General features: G+C 41.9%; 2 protein-coding genes across 3 annotated transcripts; one reads left to right on the top strand and one right to left on the bottom strand.

The window, feature by feature from the left end:
* Positions 1 to 8716: 8716 nt before the first annotated feature.
* Positions 8717 to 10628, top strand: LOC124675733 (elongation factor 1-delta 1-like). Of its 2 annotated transcripts, XM_047211809.1 has the most exons (7): positions 8717 to 8847; positions 8928 to 9044; positions 9145 to 9229; positions 9391 to 9514; positions 9699 to 9812; positions 9901 to 10062; positions 10418 to 10628. In XM_047211809.1, coding segments are annotated over exons 1-7 (684 nt in total). In that variant the 5' UTR covers positions 8717 to 8767; the 3' UTR covers positions 10420 to 10628. The 2 variants fall into 2 exon arrangements, with proteins under 2 accessions (XP_047067765.1, XP_047067764.1); XM_047211808.1 differs by lacking the exon at positions 10418 to 10628 and having other exon boundaries at positions 9901 to 10085.
* Positions 10629 to 14719: 4091 nt separating this feature from the next.
* On the bottom strand, positions 14720 to 16102 carry LOC124673587 (protein NEGATIVE GRAVITROPIC RESPONSE OF ROOTS-like). The gene is made up of 5 exons (XM_047209637.1): positions 16097 to 16102; positions 15892 to 15982; positions 15237 to 15781; positions 14916 to 15096; positions 14720 to 14739 (listed from the first exon to the last, which is right to left on the bottom strand). Exons 1-5 carry the CDS (start codon positions 16100 to 16102, stop codon positions 14720 to 14722), a joined length of 843 nt encoding a protein of 280 aa, XP_047065593.1.
* Between the last annotated feature and the right edge of the window lie 735 nt (positions 16103 to 16837).

Raw genomic sequence — 16837 nt, forward strand, 5'->3', positions numbered from 1 at the left:
CTATGATCAAGAGGAGTGAAAGCTCTAAGCTTGGGGATGCCCCCGTGGTTCATCCCCGCATATTTTAAGAAGACTCAAGCGTCTAAGCTTGGGGATGCCCAAGGCATCCCCTTCTTCATCGACAACATCATCAGGTTCCTCCCCTGGAACTATATTTTTATTCAGTCACATCTTATGTACTTTGCTTGGAGCGTCGGTTTGTTTTGTTTTTGTTTGAATAAAATGGATCCTAGCATTCACTATATGAGAGAGAGACACGCTCCGCTGTTGCATATGGACACATATGTCCTTAGGCTTTACTCATAATGTTCAAGGCGAAGGTTGAAATTTCTTCGTTAAATTGTTATATGGTTGGAATCGGGAAATGCTACATGTAGTAATTCTAAAATGTCTTGGATAATGTGATACTTGGCAATTGTTGTGCTCATGTTTAAGCTCTTGCATCATATACTTTGCACCCATTAATGAAGAAATACATAGAGCTTGCTAAAATTTGGTTTGCATATTTGGTGTCTCTAAGGTCTAGATAATTTCTAGTATTGAGTTTTGAACAACAAGGAAGACGGTGTAGAGTCTTATAATGTTTACATTATGTCTTTTATGTGAGTTTTGCTGCACCGTTCATCCTTGAGTTTGCTTCAAATAACCTTGCTAGCCTAAACCTTGTATCGAGAGGGAATACTTCTCATGCATCCAAAATCCTTGAGCCAACCACTATGCCATTCGTGTCCACCATACCTACCTACTACATGGTATTTCTCCGCCATTCCAAAGTAAATTGCTTGAGTGCTAACTTTAAAATTCCATCATTCGCCTTTGCAATATATAGCTCATGGGACAAAATGGCCTTAAAAACTATTGTGGTATTGAATATGTACTTATGCACTTTATCTCTTATTAAGTTGCTTGTTGTGCGATAACCATGCTTCTGGGGACGCCATCAACTCTTTGTTGAATATCATGTGAGTTGCTATGCATGTCCGTCTTGTCTCAAGTAAGAGAGATCTACCACCTTAATGGTTAGAGCATGCATATTGTTAGAGAAGAACATTGGGCCGCTAACTAAAGCCATGAATCATGGTGGAAGTTTCAGTTTTGGACATATATCCTCAATCTCATATGAGAACACTAATTGTTGCCACATGCTTATGCATTGAAGAGGAGTCCATTATCTGTTGTCCATGTTGTCCCGGTATGGATGTCTAAGTTGAGAATAATCAAAAGCGAGAAATCCAAAATGCGAGCTTTCTCCTTAGACCTTTGTACAGGCGGCATGGAGGTACCCCTTTGTGACACTTGGTTAAAATATGTGTATTGCGATGATCCGGTAGTCCAAGCTAATTAGGACAAGGTGCGGGCACTATTAGTATACTATGCATGAGGCTTGCAACTTGTAAGATATAATTTACATAATACATATGCTTTATTACTACCGTTGACAAAATTGTTTCATGTTTTCAAAATAAAAGCTCTAGCACAAATATAGCAATCGATGCTTTCCTCTTTGAAGGACCTTTCTTTTACTTTTATTGTTGAGTCAGTTTACCTATCTCTCTCCACCTTAAGAAGCAAACACTTGTGTGAACTATGCATTGATTCCTACATACTTGCATATTGCACTTGTTATATTACTTTACATTGACACTATCCATGAGATATACATGTTATAAGTTGAAAGCAACCGCTGAAACTTAATCTTCCTTTGTGTTGCTTCAATACCTCTACTTTGATTTATTGCTTTATGAGTTAACTCTTATGCAAGACTTATTGATGCTTGTCTTGAAGTACTATTCATGAAAAGTCTTTGCTTTATGATTCATTTGTTTACTCATGTCATTACCATTGTTTTGATCGCTGCATTCATTACATATATTTACAATAGTATGATCAAGGTTATGATGGCATGTCACTCCGTAAATTATCCTTGTTATCGTTTACCCGCTCGGGACGAGCGTAACTAAGCTTGGGGATGCTGATACGTCTCCGACGTATCGATAATTTCTTATGTTCCATGCTATATTATTGATGATATCTACATGTTTTATACACATTATATGTCGTATTTACGCATTTTCCGGCACTAACCTATTAACAAGATGCCGAAGAGCCGCTGTCGTTTTCTCGCTGTTTTTGGTTTCGAAATCCTAGTAAGGAAATATTCTCGGAATTGGACGAAATCAACGCCCGTGGTCCTATTTTTGCACGAAGCTTCCGGAAGACCGAGGGGGAAAAGAAGTGGGGCCACGAGGCGCCGCCACACTAGGGCGGCGCGGCCCGAGTCTTGGCCGCGCGGCCCTAGCGTGTGGGGCCCTCGTGTGGCCCCCGCGTTGCCCTTCCGCCTACTTAAAGTCTTCGTCGCGAAACCCTCCGTACCGAGAGCCACGATACGGAAAACCTTCCGCAGACCCGCCGCCGCGAATCCCATCTCGAGGGATTCAGGAGATCGCCTCCGGCACCCTGCCGGAGAGGGGAATCATCTCCCGGAGGACTCTTCATCGCCATGATCGCCTCCGGAGTGATGAGTGAGTAGTTCACCCCTGGACTATGGGTCCATAGCAGTAGCTAGATGGTCGTCTTCTCCTAATTGTGCTTCATTGTTGGATCTTGTGAGCTGCCTAACATGATCAAGATCATCTATCCGTAATACTATATGTTGTGTTTGTCGGGATCCGATGGATAGAGAATACTATGTTATGGTGATTATCAATCTATTACCTATGTGTTGTTTATGATCTTGCATGCTCTCCGTTATTAGTAGAGGCTCTGGCCAAGTTTTTGCTCTTAACTCCAAGAGGGAGTATTTATGCTCGATAGTGGGTTCATGCCTCCATTAAATCTGGGACGATGATGTAAAGTTCTAAGGTTGTGGATGTGCTGTTGCCACTAGGGATAAAACATTGATGCTATGTCTAAGGATGTAGTTGTTGATTACATTACGCACCATACTTAATGCAATTGTCTGTTGCTTGCAACTTAATACCTGGAAGGGGTTCGGATGATAACTCGAAGGTGGACTTTTTAGGCATAGATGCATGCCGGATGGCGGTCTATGTACTTTGTCGTAATGCCCCGATTAAATCTCACTATATTTATCATATCATGTATGTGCAATGTTATGCCCTCTTTATTTGTCAATTGCCCGACCGTAATTTGTTCACCCAACATGCTTTAATCTTATGGGAGAGACACCTCTAGTGAACTCGTGGACCCCGGTCCTGTTCTTTACATCGCATACACCCATCGCAATTGTTCTTACTGTTTTCTTCGCAAACAATCATCTTCCACACAATACGGTTAATCCTTTGTTACAGCAAGCCGGTGAGATTGACAACCTCACTCGTTTCGTTGGGGCAAAGTACTTTGATTGTGTTGTGCAGGTTCCACGTTGGCGCCGGAATCCCCGGTGTTGCGCCGCATCACATTTCGCCACCATCAACCTTCAACGTGCTTCTTGGCTCCTCCTGGTTCGATTAAACCTTGGTTTCTTTCTGAGGGAAAACTTGCCACTGTGCGTATCATACCTTCCTCTTGGGGTTCCCAACGGACGTGTACATCTACGCGCATCAGTGATGCATCGCTATCTAATTACCATTTAAAGTGTCTTACATGTGATGACGGATTTCTGCCCGATGATGTAAGTCAACAAGAAATCACTATTTACATAATTTGTGTCTATTTTTAATTTAAATGTATTTTATGTGTTCAATTTTAGGTGTTAAATGCCTACATATATTGCATGCGTGCATGTGATCATCTACTTAACAGAGCTGACAATAAGGTGTAGTATTAAATTGGTCAGTTCTACCCATGTTGACCACGGCGAGATGGCACCCTACATCTCCTTAACAATTTAGTATTAGACTCACTTGGTCCTGGAATGGGTAGAACTGACCTCACGTTTATGGTAAGTTATTTGATTATGATCTCCTCTTGACATTTTTCACTTTCCTCAGTGTCTAATATCTTTTTTCCTCATATAACAGCTCCGAGGACTTGAGAAGCACTTAAAGACTGCATCCCAAAGAAGGGGATTTGACAAAGGTGAAAAGTGGCACGATCTCGATGTCACGACATGGCCAATAGTAGAGCATATCGAAAAACCACCGCAGATCGATGGGTATGTTGAATCTGTTCAACTTTCGAATGTGAAAATTACGGTCTAGATAGAATTCTACTATAACATTTGCTAATTTTGTAGCGCATCGTGCGGGTTGTTCATGTTAAACTTTATGGAATATTGGATAGGCGATATGCTTTCTGACTACATCACTCAGTATTATTTTTTTTAGGGACCGTTAGTAGTATCTTGCATCTTAAATTATTAATTTACAATATCAATGTTTCTTACTACTTTGTAGGAGGATATGAAAGCATTCCGAAGAAAATTAATTTCCATATTGCATGATTCGGAACTAAACAAAATAAGAGGCAGTCCGATAAATAATCAATCTAAAGATCAAGAAAATGGATCCGACTTTAATATTACAGAATTGCCAAGTCTAGGTAAAGAACACCAAGGAGATGTGGCCAAAGAAAATATCCAGCTTCCTATTTGCACCTTGTCCACCAAACCACATGAGTTTTTTGACGATATATGCAAATACATCATGTCCATTGATGATGCAACATGTTTGAAGTAAGCCTCATAAGATAATGATCAAGCGTCGGTACATATTATTATCATATCATTATTCTTATCAATTATTTTGCAGAAAAGAATGGGTGCGAAGCTCCACACCTTATCCACTAGGATTAACTCTAAAGCAAATTCAGGACATACTCAGGATGGACCAGCCAATGGACAAGGATTGTTTCAACATGGCTGTGCGCATAGTGGCATGTGATGAGATACAATTTTTAATAGAGCCTCCCGTTCACAACATGGACTTAAGATTTTGTGTAAGTTATTATAATCGCATATTTATTGTCACTGTTATGGTTCTAAACCTTTTTTTCATCTCAGTCGGCGATACTCGATGGTAGAAAACATCCACTTTGGCGTGTTAAGCCAGATATTAAGGAGTTGGCAACATTTTTTCATAGCTGGCCTGGGATAGACCATAATATATCATCATGCAACATGGTAAGTTAGTCTCTTTTCCATTATTAACATGATTTATGTGTTTTAATGCTCACCACTTGCAGATTTTTTTGCCACACGCATTTCTTGGCAACTTCATCTTGTTCACCATCGACAAACATGAGTGTCGTGTATATATTTTAGACCCATGTTCTGAAACTCTATCAGAAGAGAGGTACCAACTAAAATTACAAAGGTGTTCATTCTATCTAAATGATGCTCTTGAGATAGCGCAACCTGGCTGGAATTCCGATATTTATTTCTGGCCACGTAAATATCCTCACAATATCCCAATACTAACAAGCCCCGACAGGTGATTTTTCTTAGTTATATTTACAAGCAGCTTATTTTATCGTCATTCTAATGACTAAGATAATGATATGTTCCATTTATTTGCAGAAAATTGTCTGGATACTTAGTATTTAGTTTTATGTTTTCATGGGATGGTAAAAGATTTGTTCATCCAGTTTGCAGCGTGGTTTGCAGCGTGAGTACTCTATATTCACAATCTTATTTTTTTTGTGGGAAGAAAACTTCATGTTAACATGATATACCAATTGTGCAGGATGGTTACGAGCTAAGAAAAAAGTTTTTGATACACATACTCAAGTATCTGGCTAATGAAGTTGAAGACAACATTTCTGAGATCGTGCGAGAATACCTTAGACGCGTCAACGGACCATGGCTTTAATAAATAGTGTATTCAGTCATTTCTCTTCTACAAAATGAATTGTGCGAAGTGGATCTTTAAATATTTTAAGTATTATATATTTATTTTATATACTTTAATATTTGCATGCATTATTTACACGTTTATGCATTTGACACTATGTTAAAGGGCCGTGGCGAAGCACGGGCATTCTACTAGTAATCTACCAAAACTGGAACTATACTTGTCTTCTCCAACCAGATATATATACCAGACCGCAATTACTATTTTTCTTCAAGTCCAAACTCTCAGATCACTCAACGTGAACAAGGGCATCACTTAAGATCTTTGGATTTCAAAAATCAACACCTCCGGTGGTATCACAAAGGAGCATATCTTGGAATTTGCCGATCTTTGGACAAGGATCAGCAAGGTTAACCATGTCTACGACACCCCAATGACATCACATGGAAATTCACAACTTCGGGGGCATATATATGGCGGCCAAGGCATACACGTACCAATTCGAAGGCATAATCCGTTCCTACATGCTCGAGGCGGTTTGGAAGAATTGGACTCCTCCAAATTGCCAGCTCTTCGCATGGCTAATCCTTCGAGACCGGGTATATACGGCTGATCATCTTCAAAAACACGGATGGTTAAATTTTGGATGTTGTAATCTTTGCAATCAAGAAAAGAAAAAAACACCATCCATCTTTTTTTCAATTACCAGTACACAATACGTGTTTGGAATACGATCGTGACGTAGCTAGGGCTTACTTCGGTGTGCACATAGCTTTGGAAAAACCTCGCAAAAAACATAGCTTTGGAAAAATTGCAACTCGGTCCAAGAAATGGTTAGAGTGCAAGATTCTCAACAAAATGGACTTATAAGGCGGCCTTCAACTTTTGATTTTCCTCTCTATCTCCGGCATCAATCTGCAATAAAGTTTCAAGCAATAACCTCAAGTGCTAGTGTCCATAGACCGTACTACTCGTTCTATTCAAAAGTTTCGTTTGAATAATTAGAAGGTTGTCTTGTACAAAGTAGTAAGGAGCAGAGATTTGGTTACCGAGCGAAACTCCGCGGTTACCGACCGGTAACCAGAATCCAGAGTCCCAAATAAACCTGCGAAAAAATCCTGGACTATTTGAATTTGGGTTCGTTAGTAAGTTCTACATAAAGTATACATGTTTCTCCTTCCACAATGCTTTCCACACTCAACTCTTCATAACTCCTCAAGATATAGTCATACCATCTTTCGTAGAAATCATTATACGTAACGACCTATAGCTAACTCCGTAACTCGTCACAGTATTGAGTTACACATGAAGGGAGATGACATGCCTATCTATTCCTTTGCTAGAAACGGATTTGATTATTCCAATTTGAAACAAAAATTCTTTTTTTTTAGAGATGAAAAAAAATCATTTGAGAAGCTCATCCTGTGATGGACCGGTAATTTGCCTGCAAGTTGGGCCTAATTAAGCGTACATAGATGATTCTACTAACGCGTGTCATATGGGCCGGCCAAGTCGTCGGGTTTTCACAAAGACAGCCTAATGGGCCGTGAGACGCAGATCCACCCGCACGCACGGCACTGCCCGTGAACCCGTTTTAATACCCCAAACCCTCGCAAGTCCCGAGTCTCTAGCCCCCACCGCTTCCTTCGCCGTCGCCCCCTTCTCGCCGCCGCCCCGCTCCCTCGAGGTAACCAGTCCATCGAAACCCTACTCCCGGATCCCTCCGCTTCTACCGGTTGCTTAGATCCGCGCATAGCTATTCTTGATCTTTGGTTTTGCGTTGCATCTTCGATCTGTTCGCGGCGAAGTTTAAGCTTTTAGTTTTGCTTCCTAAAAATTTCGGGTGGATGCGTGTTGTTTTGGTCTGATCTGCGAGCGCTGCAGGGGCAGCTAGTGCGTGTTTCAGTAGATCTCGGTTATTCTGTACGGAGGTTTTGTTTGTTATTGATGCTGGCTGTCTGTTTAGGGTTTTTAGACGCGTTGTGTGTTCTGGTCATGAAATTGGGCATGTGTTGCAGACTCTTTAGATTGGCAAGAACAGTTTTTCGCCGAAGAGCATGCCCGGTGTTCTTGTTCTGTTAATATTTGTGAGTATGTCCAATGGAAGATAGGAAATAGGATAAATTCGTACATGTATTTGCTTCTGTGTTGGTAGTATTAACACAGGAAGCGTGCTTCCAAAAGCCAACGTGATGGGTTTTGCTTATGTTGCTTGTCAATTTTACATGGTTGTGCCTCTGTCTACCTAGTTAATTTCAATGCATCACAGCCTTGTGCCCAATATCTTTGGAATTAGATATATTATTAGTTTGCGTCAGTTAGTTACTTATCATCATACCTGCTTTGTGTACCATGGCAATTGCTTTCATTAGCTTGAAGACAGTCTGTTCCCATATCGCATCTCAATTTTAAAAGCTGAATATCAGCAGAAAATACCATCCAATTGTATGCTCATGTGTTTTAGAAAGCATATGTGTAATGGTATGATATTTTGCTTGTCCCCTGTCTTCTGCTGAACTGTGTAGCTGCACAACGTGTTGATTTGATTCCTCGGTTCTCTCCAAATATTCCCAATGCGGTAAAACAAGCCATAGCTTGACTGTTTGAGCTCTTGGACGTACTGTATCTGATATGTGCGTACACAGCTCTTTGTGGCTGAATGTTGTTGGTGTAAAATGCAAGTTTTGCGGTGTATTGTTGCGCTGTTTCACTTGTTGTTTCTGTTCTACCCAGGGTGGTGTGTTTGATTTGTAATTAGTTACAATACATAGTCAAAATCTATTATTTCACTGTACATCAAAGCTGCGAGATAACCCAACAAAACTATGATTTGGTATCAGGATTTAGACTCTATTCTTTTGTTACTTACTTTTGTTATGATTGCTCTCAGTGTACATTGCGGTATATTCTAAATTTCCTAGTGATCCTCTGATATCATGATTTTTCCTTTTGCGTTGTTCTTACACCAACCTTTTCTATGCCATTAGATCACTACGACATCCTTTTGAGGCAAGATGGTGGCCTTCAATGTCAACTCCGAGGCTGGCCTTAAAAACCTTGATACTTACCTTCTGTCTCGCAGCTACATCACCGGGTATGTGTTTTGCACCATCCTATTTACTTATAATCTGTATATTTTAGCACCAGTCTTACCCTGTAATATGTTTCCTCTAGATACCAAGCTTCCAAGGACGACATGGCTGTGTTTGCTGAATTTTCGGTTGCCCCTCCCTCAAAGTACACCAATGTTGTAAGGTGGTACAATCACATTGATGCACTCCTAAAGCTGAGGTATGCACCCAACCTAATTTTAATTCAAAATAGTCAGTTCATTTCCCCTTCGTCATCTCTAGTGATGTTTATTTTGCTAATGATGTATATTCATATCCAGTGGAGTTACTGCAGCTGGTCAAGGTGTCAAGGTCGAGTCTTCAATTGTCCCTGAAGCATCTACTTCCGCTGATACTAAGGGAAAGGTTACAACCATAACCTTCTATTTTGGATGAAGTTATGAATTGCATACTCATAGTTGTGCCACTGACTGAACTGTTTCATGTTGTCAGAAGCTATTGGTCATTTGTGTGGCTTGATACCTTCCATTATCACAAGTATAACAATATATATCTTGTAATTGCAGGCTCCTGCTGCTGATGATGACGATGATGACGATGTTGACCTTTTTGGTGAGGAGACGGAGGAGGAGAAGAAGGCAGCCGCAGAACGCGCTGCTGCAGTTAAGGCTTCTAGCAAGAAGAAAGAATGTATGTTATCCCGATTTCTTTGCATTTTATTTTCTCAATTAGTTCTTTGTCTGGGAACTTTATTTGGAAAGCATGTATAGTCCTAACATCCCTCAAAAATAAAAATCTCAGTATTTGTGAAAGATTTTATGTTCTATAATCTTTCCATTGCTCATTTATATCTTCTATTGTTTCATTGTGTCAGCTGGGAAGTCCTCAGTTTTGCTTGATGTGAAACCATGGGACGATGAGACTGACATGGCCAAGCTGGAGGAAGCTGTGAGAAGCGTCAAGATGGAGGGCCTTCTGTGGGGTGCTTGTATGTCGCTATGCCCTTAGATGCACATTCTATTTCTGTGTAAATATTACTTCTTGTGTAACATGGGAGTATTTTCCATCCTGTGCAGCCAAGCTCATGCCAGTTGGATATGGCATCAAGAAGCTTCAGATCATGATGACCATCATTGATGATCTTGTCTCTGTCGACACACTCATTGAGGACCATCTGTGTGTTGAACCAGCGAACGAGTACATCCAGAGCTGCGACATTGTTGCGTTCAACAAAATTTGTGAGTTTCTTCAGCTCCTTTAATTTCGTATCCTAGCTTCAATGCACTGGTTATACCTGGCTGGTCTAGATGTTATGACATGATGAATGCCTCTCTTTCCTTTACATATGTTTGGAAGGCATACTACACTATTGTGTGTCTACTTCTTATCTCCACTTCATCTTCAGTGACCCTGTTTTTATAGTTATACTACACTATTGCGTGGCTACTTCTTATCTCCACTTCATCTTCAGTGTCCCTGTTTTTATAGTTATGCAAGAAACTGATCTGAGCACATCAATTTTGATCAGAAAAACTATCCCTGTGCTTCTTTAGACATGTTTGTACAAACTCTGATAATCCTATTTTGTTGCAGAAATCTTCCCGAGGCAGACAATGGTGGTCGGTGGACAATGCAGCAGCACTATATATCTACAGTTTTTCGTTGCTATGATTGTCTTGGTGTTCGGGAAACAATTCCTGTAAGGTTTTTGGACTATAGTTGAGTGGAGTCGTAGTATTACTACCGAGTGTGAATCTCTCCTTTGTTATAAGACTGGGTGGTTCGATATCTGTTTATTTTCTTGTCTGCCGTTTTCCTTGAGCTTGCTTGTGTGCACTCGAGAATGAATCATGTACTCAAGCATGTGGAGTACTCCTACTGCACCAGGAAAATCATGGCCATTAGTTATGTTGACGTGGGTTGACGTGGTATAGAATTGAACCTGACGTCATTTGCATCTACTTCCATTGGTACATTTGCAAAACAGCTCTGCAAAAGTTCTACCTTGCAACAAGAAGCCCTTTGTCCTCAAATTCCCCATTACGCTCCCTCCCCAAGATACCGATCTAAATGGTACATGAACCTGAAATTACCTTCAGTATCAAGGTGTGCTGCGCAGAAGTTAATGGAAATGTTTCATGATTGCATCTGTCATGTGCCATTTTCATGTGCTATTTTGTCGATGAGGCTGAAGCATCCGGTGCATAGCCTGTGATTTCTCTCTCGTTGTTGGATGGCCGATGGGCAGCACAGGCATTTTGTGATAATCCGGTGCATATAATTCTCATATGCACTCATGGCTGGAAACCTTACCTGTGTCCAGTTTGGCCGGTTGCTGGGCCTCTTCGCTTGCTTTTGTGTCTGATACAAACAAACCTTGGGAACACAGAAATCTACCAGCACCTTTGGTGTTGCCTCAACTACATTGACTTAACAGGTTAAAGCCAAATTATGTCTACGCAGAGAAACACAGAAATCCAGCAAAATATATGAACCATCTATGTATTTCATGTGAACTTTACCTATTTTTCATTGAAAAAATAAAAAACTGACCTCCTTTGTGAGACTGCCAAATGGCAGTTATAGTCGTACGTTCAAAACCAAATAGCATTCGCAGCACATGTATACCGGACAAAACCTGCTCCCCGAGTGACTCGCATCAAAGGTATAGCTGCGATCTCTTTCCGATTCATCGAACAGGATACGCTGCCCAAAATCTGAACCCTCGTCAGGACTGTCTGCTACAGACTGGCATCAAAGGTATAGCTGCGATATCTTTCCGATTCATCGAAGATACGCTGCCCACGCATCAGAGTTGATCTGGCTCTTATCTCTATCTTTCTCGTCTGTTGGCCTCTGTTCGGGCTTTCGTTTCATCTTCTTGTTGGCCTCCGTTCCAATGAAAATGACATCATCTATAATAAAAGATTTTCTGCCATTCGTTCAAGGACAAAGATCTTTTCTCCGATGTCAATGGTCATGCTGGAAGATTAAATTTCTCTTGGTATGAGTCTCCAGATTTTGCTCCAAATCAATTATGGTTCTTACGTATAGTCTACAGTTGGAATTGGACTGTGCGGGTAGGTTACGTGTTGGAGTCGAACTTTTATAACCTAGGCCTAATATATAAAGGCACACGGGGTAGCCAAAATAGACTAGACGAAAGCTAGGTTAGACACAAGGTCAATTTTCGGGGACGGTTCGGCGCCGCAGCATGACGTTCGTAGATCTGACGTTTTTGTATACCGTGGCGGGCTTGTCGTCGAAGGTATTATGATAGTATCTGGGGAGGAGCGCCCGTAAAGCATGTCCCGCAGATGTATGCATTTATCACTGAACTGAGTTACCAAACATCGTCTTCCGTCTACTTTCTGCGATGATCTAATCGCTTACTATGCTAATAGTTCTTTTCTCATGGTTGCCACGAGGAGTATTGTTCTTGCAATATTTGTCATGGCTGTTATGTCACCGACAATGATGATTAATACTCTAGGCTCCCAAGTGATCGACCTATTCGGTTGAATGTTTCCCTGGTATACTCGTGTTAGTACTCTTGCCGATGGTGACTGACTATTTTAACGATTTTACACATGCATCTATCGTTGATATTGCCGATCAAATGAAAATTACAGGTGAAACTTTGTTACTATTTAGTCTTGGTTTTTTCTGCTGCCTTTAGAAAAATGTAAAATTGTGTCATAGAAAAAAAAAGAGTTTAAAGACATCAAAGATTTACTTGTCTGTTTTAAATTCTAATTGATGAGGACAGCAGAACTCAGTTGACCTGAGTATGCATTGGATAGATATGCAGCTCGTTAAAAGATGCACATCCCGATTACATTATTGTACCTTCTTGGCCAAAAGCAATACGGGATTCAGGACCACATCGCGGGAGCTTCTCGCTAGTTCTAGCCTCCATAGATATTTCTTTTATTGGAGAATTGCCTCCCTAGAGATCGACCATATGTTTATGTTTCGATCATTGGTCCACCCACCAGTAGTGAATCATGAGTGTCCCTGCCCTGTCCAGACATTCTTGCACAGCCATTCATCCAAATTGATTTTTTTTTTGGTTCGCAATTTGCGACTAAACAATTGGAAATACTACTAGTAGCCCTTGTTAAGCATACTTCATCAGGCCAGACAGGCTCCATGCTCTCCTCTTGTGGATCCCTAGGGCTTCCTTAACTAGCAAAGACTACATTCCTAAAGGCAGAAGAGCTCCTCTGTACCAATCCTATACACTTTACCCTCTAGCTTACACAAACTTTACCCCCTAGTCGTTTTCTGCAAACAAACAAAAAACTTGTCAAGAAGATTAAAAAAAGTAATACGTTTGTAAAAAAAGTACAATAGTAAATAGTTCAGATTTATTTGTGTGCACAAATTGTATAATTAAGCGAAAACTCTCTTTGGCCCCTGTAGGGATTTACTTTTATTTTAAAAACTATGAATGTAGTCAGTGACTCAGTGATGTATCCTACAAGTATGCAAAATCGTATTGTGAAATTATTTGTATTCTGGGCTACACAAAAATGACAAATTGTTTCAAATTTACTATTTCAACGTATCTATGATACATCTTAGATTCTGTTTTTTTTCTTCATTTTTTTATAAAAATATGATTTTTGTATATTTAAACTAAAGGACTTGCTGAGCCAAAAATCCTTGCTCGATAATTCAGTTCATATTTTCAAATAAAAAGTTATGTCTATAAACTGTCTTCTGCATCGCACATGCATGGTTTTCTAACTGCCGAAAAAAAGACGATTCATGATTCTTTTACTTCTATAAACTCCACCACATTGCGCTAGTTTTTACAACCAAAATCGTGATTTGAGTTCGCTTCAACCCGTCAGTGTTTGTGGGGTTCTTCAGAGTCGAATGTAGTGACACTTTAAACTTGGTCAACCTGCCATTTCTTTTGCAAATACATGGCCCATCCCGGAATACATTAAAAAAGGGTCGATCATTATTCGTCAATATTTAAGTTAAAATTAAGGCTGTGTTGGGCGAAACAAAGGAGAGTCAGCGTTTTCACCTGATACATAGGAGTATGTACTGTACTTTGTAGTGAAGGATCACATTCAATGGCACATCGGCCTTTGCCAAAGGTGCAGAGTGTTGCTTGGCGCTCACTCATGTGTACCTTTTTTTCCAGAGTTGGCACAGACACACACGAATGTGCCGGTGCTCTGCCTCTGAAGTCTGATCCAAATGCCAATGGAGATTTGGGATCGATGTGCGCCCCAGCTCCAGGCTGGCTTTCCGTTTTCGGCAGTTCCGCATGTTCCAAGAACCCTAGTTGCTGTACCCTTTGTGTCCATTCATGACCAATATTTTTCATTGCGCCAAGTTCTTGAGATTGGCCACATTGATTAAACTAGAACACATGAGGGTCCACTTCCTCACTACATGCACTGATTACTGTAACTTGTATTACACAGAATGATAAGGAGTAGTATATATGTGGAACATGGATATATCTGGCCTCTGAAAAAACAGAAATGTAACTAAAGTGATTAAGCTGAAACTTAAACCCTCTTATGAACATCAGTTCAAATCTTGTGCATGTATGTAGACCGTGCGATCTTCATGCAGCAGTACACCCTGGTGCATTCGGTCGTCCTCTATCTATCTGATTGATTCATCGTTCAATTCCGCATCTGGCGTATGTGGATTATTGTGGATCCATCATCCTCTATCTATCAGATGCATACAATCTGCAAAATTTACATATTCCAAAATTCAGTACTTATCAGGTCAGATTCAATCTACTGAATGAGTATTCTGGTGAACTGATTGGTGAATTCGATTCAATACGAACATGCCATATGAACTTTATAGCTTACCAAGTCACATCATAATGATCTTTGCCTTGTACCTGGTCTCGGTTTACACCTCAAGAACAATGACTGCAAAAATAAGCAAGATAAATCGACTATCAGTTCATGCTATAATCAGTAGTCGAAGCTACTTTCCATGCATGCATGATCTGATCTACTTGAGTGCAAAGTTATCATCATCTCCACTGGAGACATCTTCTCCATTGTTAAGGCAGTACGTGGTGAAATTAAATCTAGCAACTTACAGTCTGAATCTGTTTTGTCCCACTTGGAAACATCTTCTCCGTTGTCATCCTCCTCCTCGTAGCAACCATCCATTTGGATCTTCTCCATTTGTTTGTCCTCTAGGTAATACTTCCTTGACGAAGATGCCGCGTTGCTCTGGCGCGCGGCGCTCATCTTCTTGTGAAGCATCGTCCTAAATAACTACACACGTAACAACAACTTGCATGATCAATCACGTATACGGACAAAATGTGACAAATTAACACATTAATGTGACAAAGACCTAACTGAACCTAGCTTGAACAGTAAGATCATGCATGATAATAACTAACGTATATTACCTTCTCCAGTTTTGTTTCAACTGGATCCTTGAAGCTTGGCTGCGGCGCGAAGCCGCCGCCACAGACGAACATCTTCTTGAGGAGAAACTTGAAGGACTTCTGCTTCACGCCGCCACCGCCGGTGGTGCTGGCGAGGAGCTCCCTGGCCTTGGTGAGTATGATCTGCGTGTCCGGCGAGAACTCCGCCCCGTTCTGGCCCGCCGCGTCGGGGGCCTGCAGCCTGAGCGAGAGCCGGCGGTCGACCTCGAGGCTGGAGGGGCAGTTGAGGAACCTGTCGAGCGGCAGGCTCTGGTCGTCGTCGCCGGCGCCGGCGGTTGAGCCGCGGGCGCTGGACTTGGACTTGGCGCGCCGGAGCAGCTTGTTCAGCGCGTCCTGCAGCTTCTTCACCTCCTCGACGGTGAAGTCCGGCACCGCCTGGTCCTCCGCTGGCGCCGTGGGCTGCTCGTTGCCGAGCGTCCCAATGGAGAGCATGCTCCAGTCGCCGGCGCTCCTCTCATCGCGAGCGTCGTACTCCTGGTCGCGGAAGTGCTCCCGTGCCGGAGCATCTACAAATTAACGTACGTCAGACACATGCATGAGACCCTATACGTGCTCGTCTCATGATCAAGGTGAAGCAGAAACCATAGTAGCGCAACGCATGGGACGGATCACTTACTGCGAGCCGAGCTACCGGCGGCGGCGGCTGTGGCTGCGGGACGTTTCTTCTCTTGTTTGGTATTCAAGCGATTTTGCACCCAGTTAATGAGCTGCCAAACATAACAGTGCAAATTACACCACTCGCACGTACATATACGTGTAGTATACTACTCTGAAAATACAAGAAAGAAAGAACTGCTGCTGAGCCCTGTAAACGAGCTTACCCCCATTGATTCTTGCTTCAAGCTACCAGGTGCTACCTTCCAGCGATCAGAGCGGTGAATTTGATGCAACTTTAGGGCCAGAAACGGCAAGAACGATGAGCTAGGAGCTGAGCTGATGGGCACAGTTTCAGGGTTTTGGAGGTGCCCTCGGCCGGCCTGGTGATCAGCGAGGACACCGGCGCTTCTGATCTACTGCATTCATCGGGCTGAAAGCTGGGAGGTAGCGCGTTTAGTAAAAAGGAAGCTGAGGGGAGTGACTTGGATGGAGCAAGGGTCCCCTACCCCGGTGAATTAAATAGGGTGAGAGTGAGTATACAGTGATAGTCTACCCCATGGCTGGCTTGACGCTTGAGGGTAGAGTGGCCAAATTGCATCCACTGTTAGGCTTACATGTGTGCTTACCTGAGGCGGGGAAAAGGACAAAGGGTGCTTAATTAAGTGTAAACATTGTTCAACTAGGACCCGTTATATGTATCAAATTACTGCTTGTACGAATCAGCTTTTCTTACCGTGGCTTGCAGCTAGTGGGTCTGGACTGGACTGTTCTACGCGAGTTGTCCTGCATGCCCTATCTTATTAGTCGAATCGTACATCTCAGTGGACAGTAGCAGGTGTTCCAGGGTTCTGGAACCATTTTGGGATCACGTCCTTGAGAAAGAAAAGCTGCGCCGGCGGCATAGTTCCAGCAAAACCGGTGGAAATATATACTGCCACCAGGTGCCCCGGTGCAGCAGCGAAGAG

This window comes from Lolium rigidum, chromosome 7 (genome assembly GCF_022539505.1).
Source record: "Lolium rigidum isolate FL_2022 chromosome 7, APGP_CSIRO_Lrig_0.1, whole genome shotgun sequence".
NCBI classification, from domain to species: domain Eukaryota; kingdom Viridiplantae; phylum Streptophyta; class Magnoliopsida; order Poales; family Poaceae; genus Lolium; species Lolium rigidum.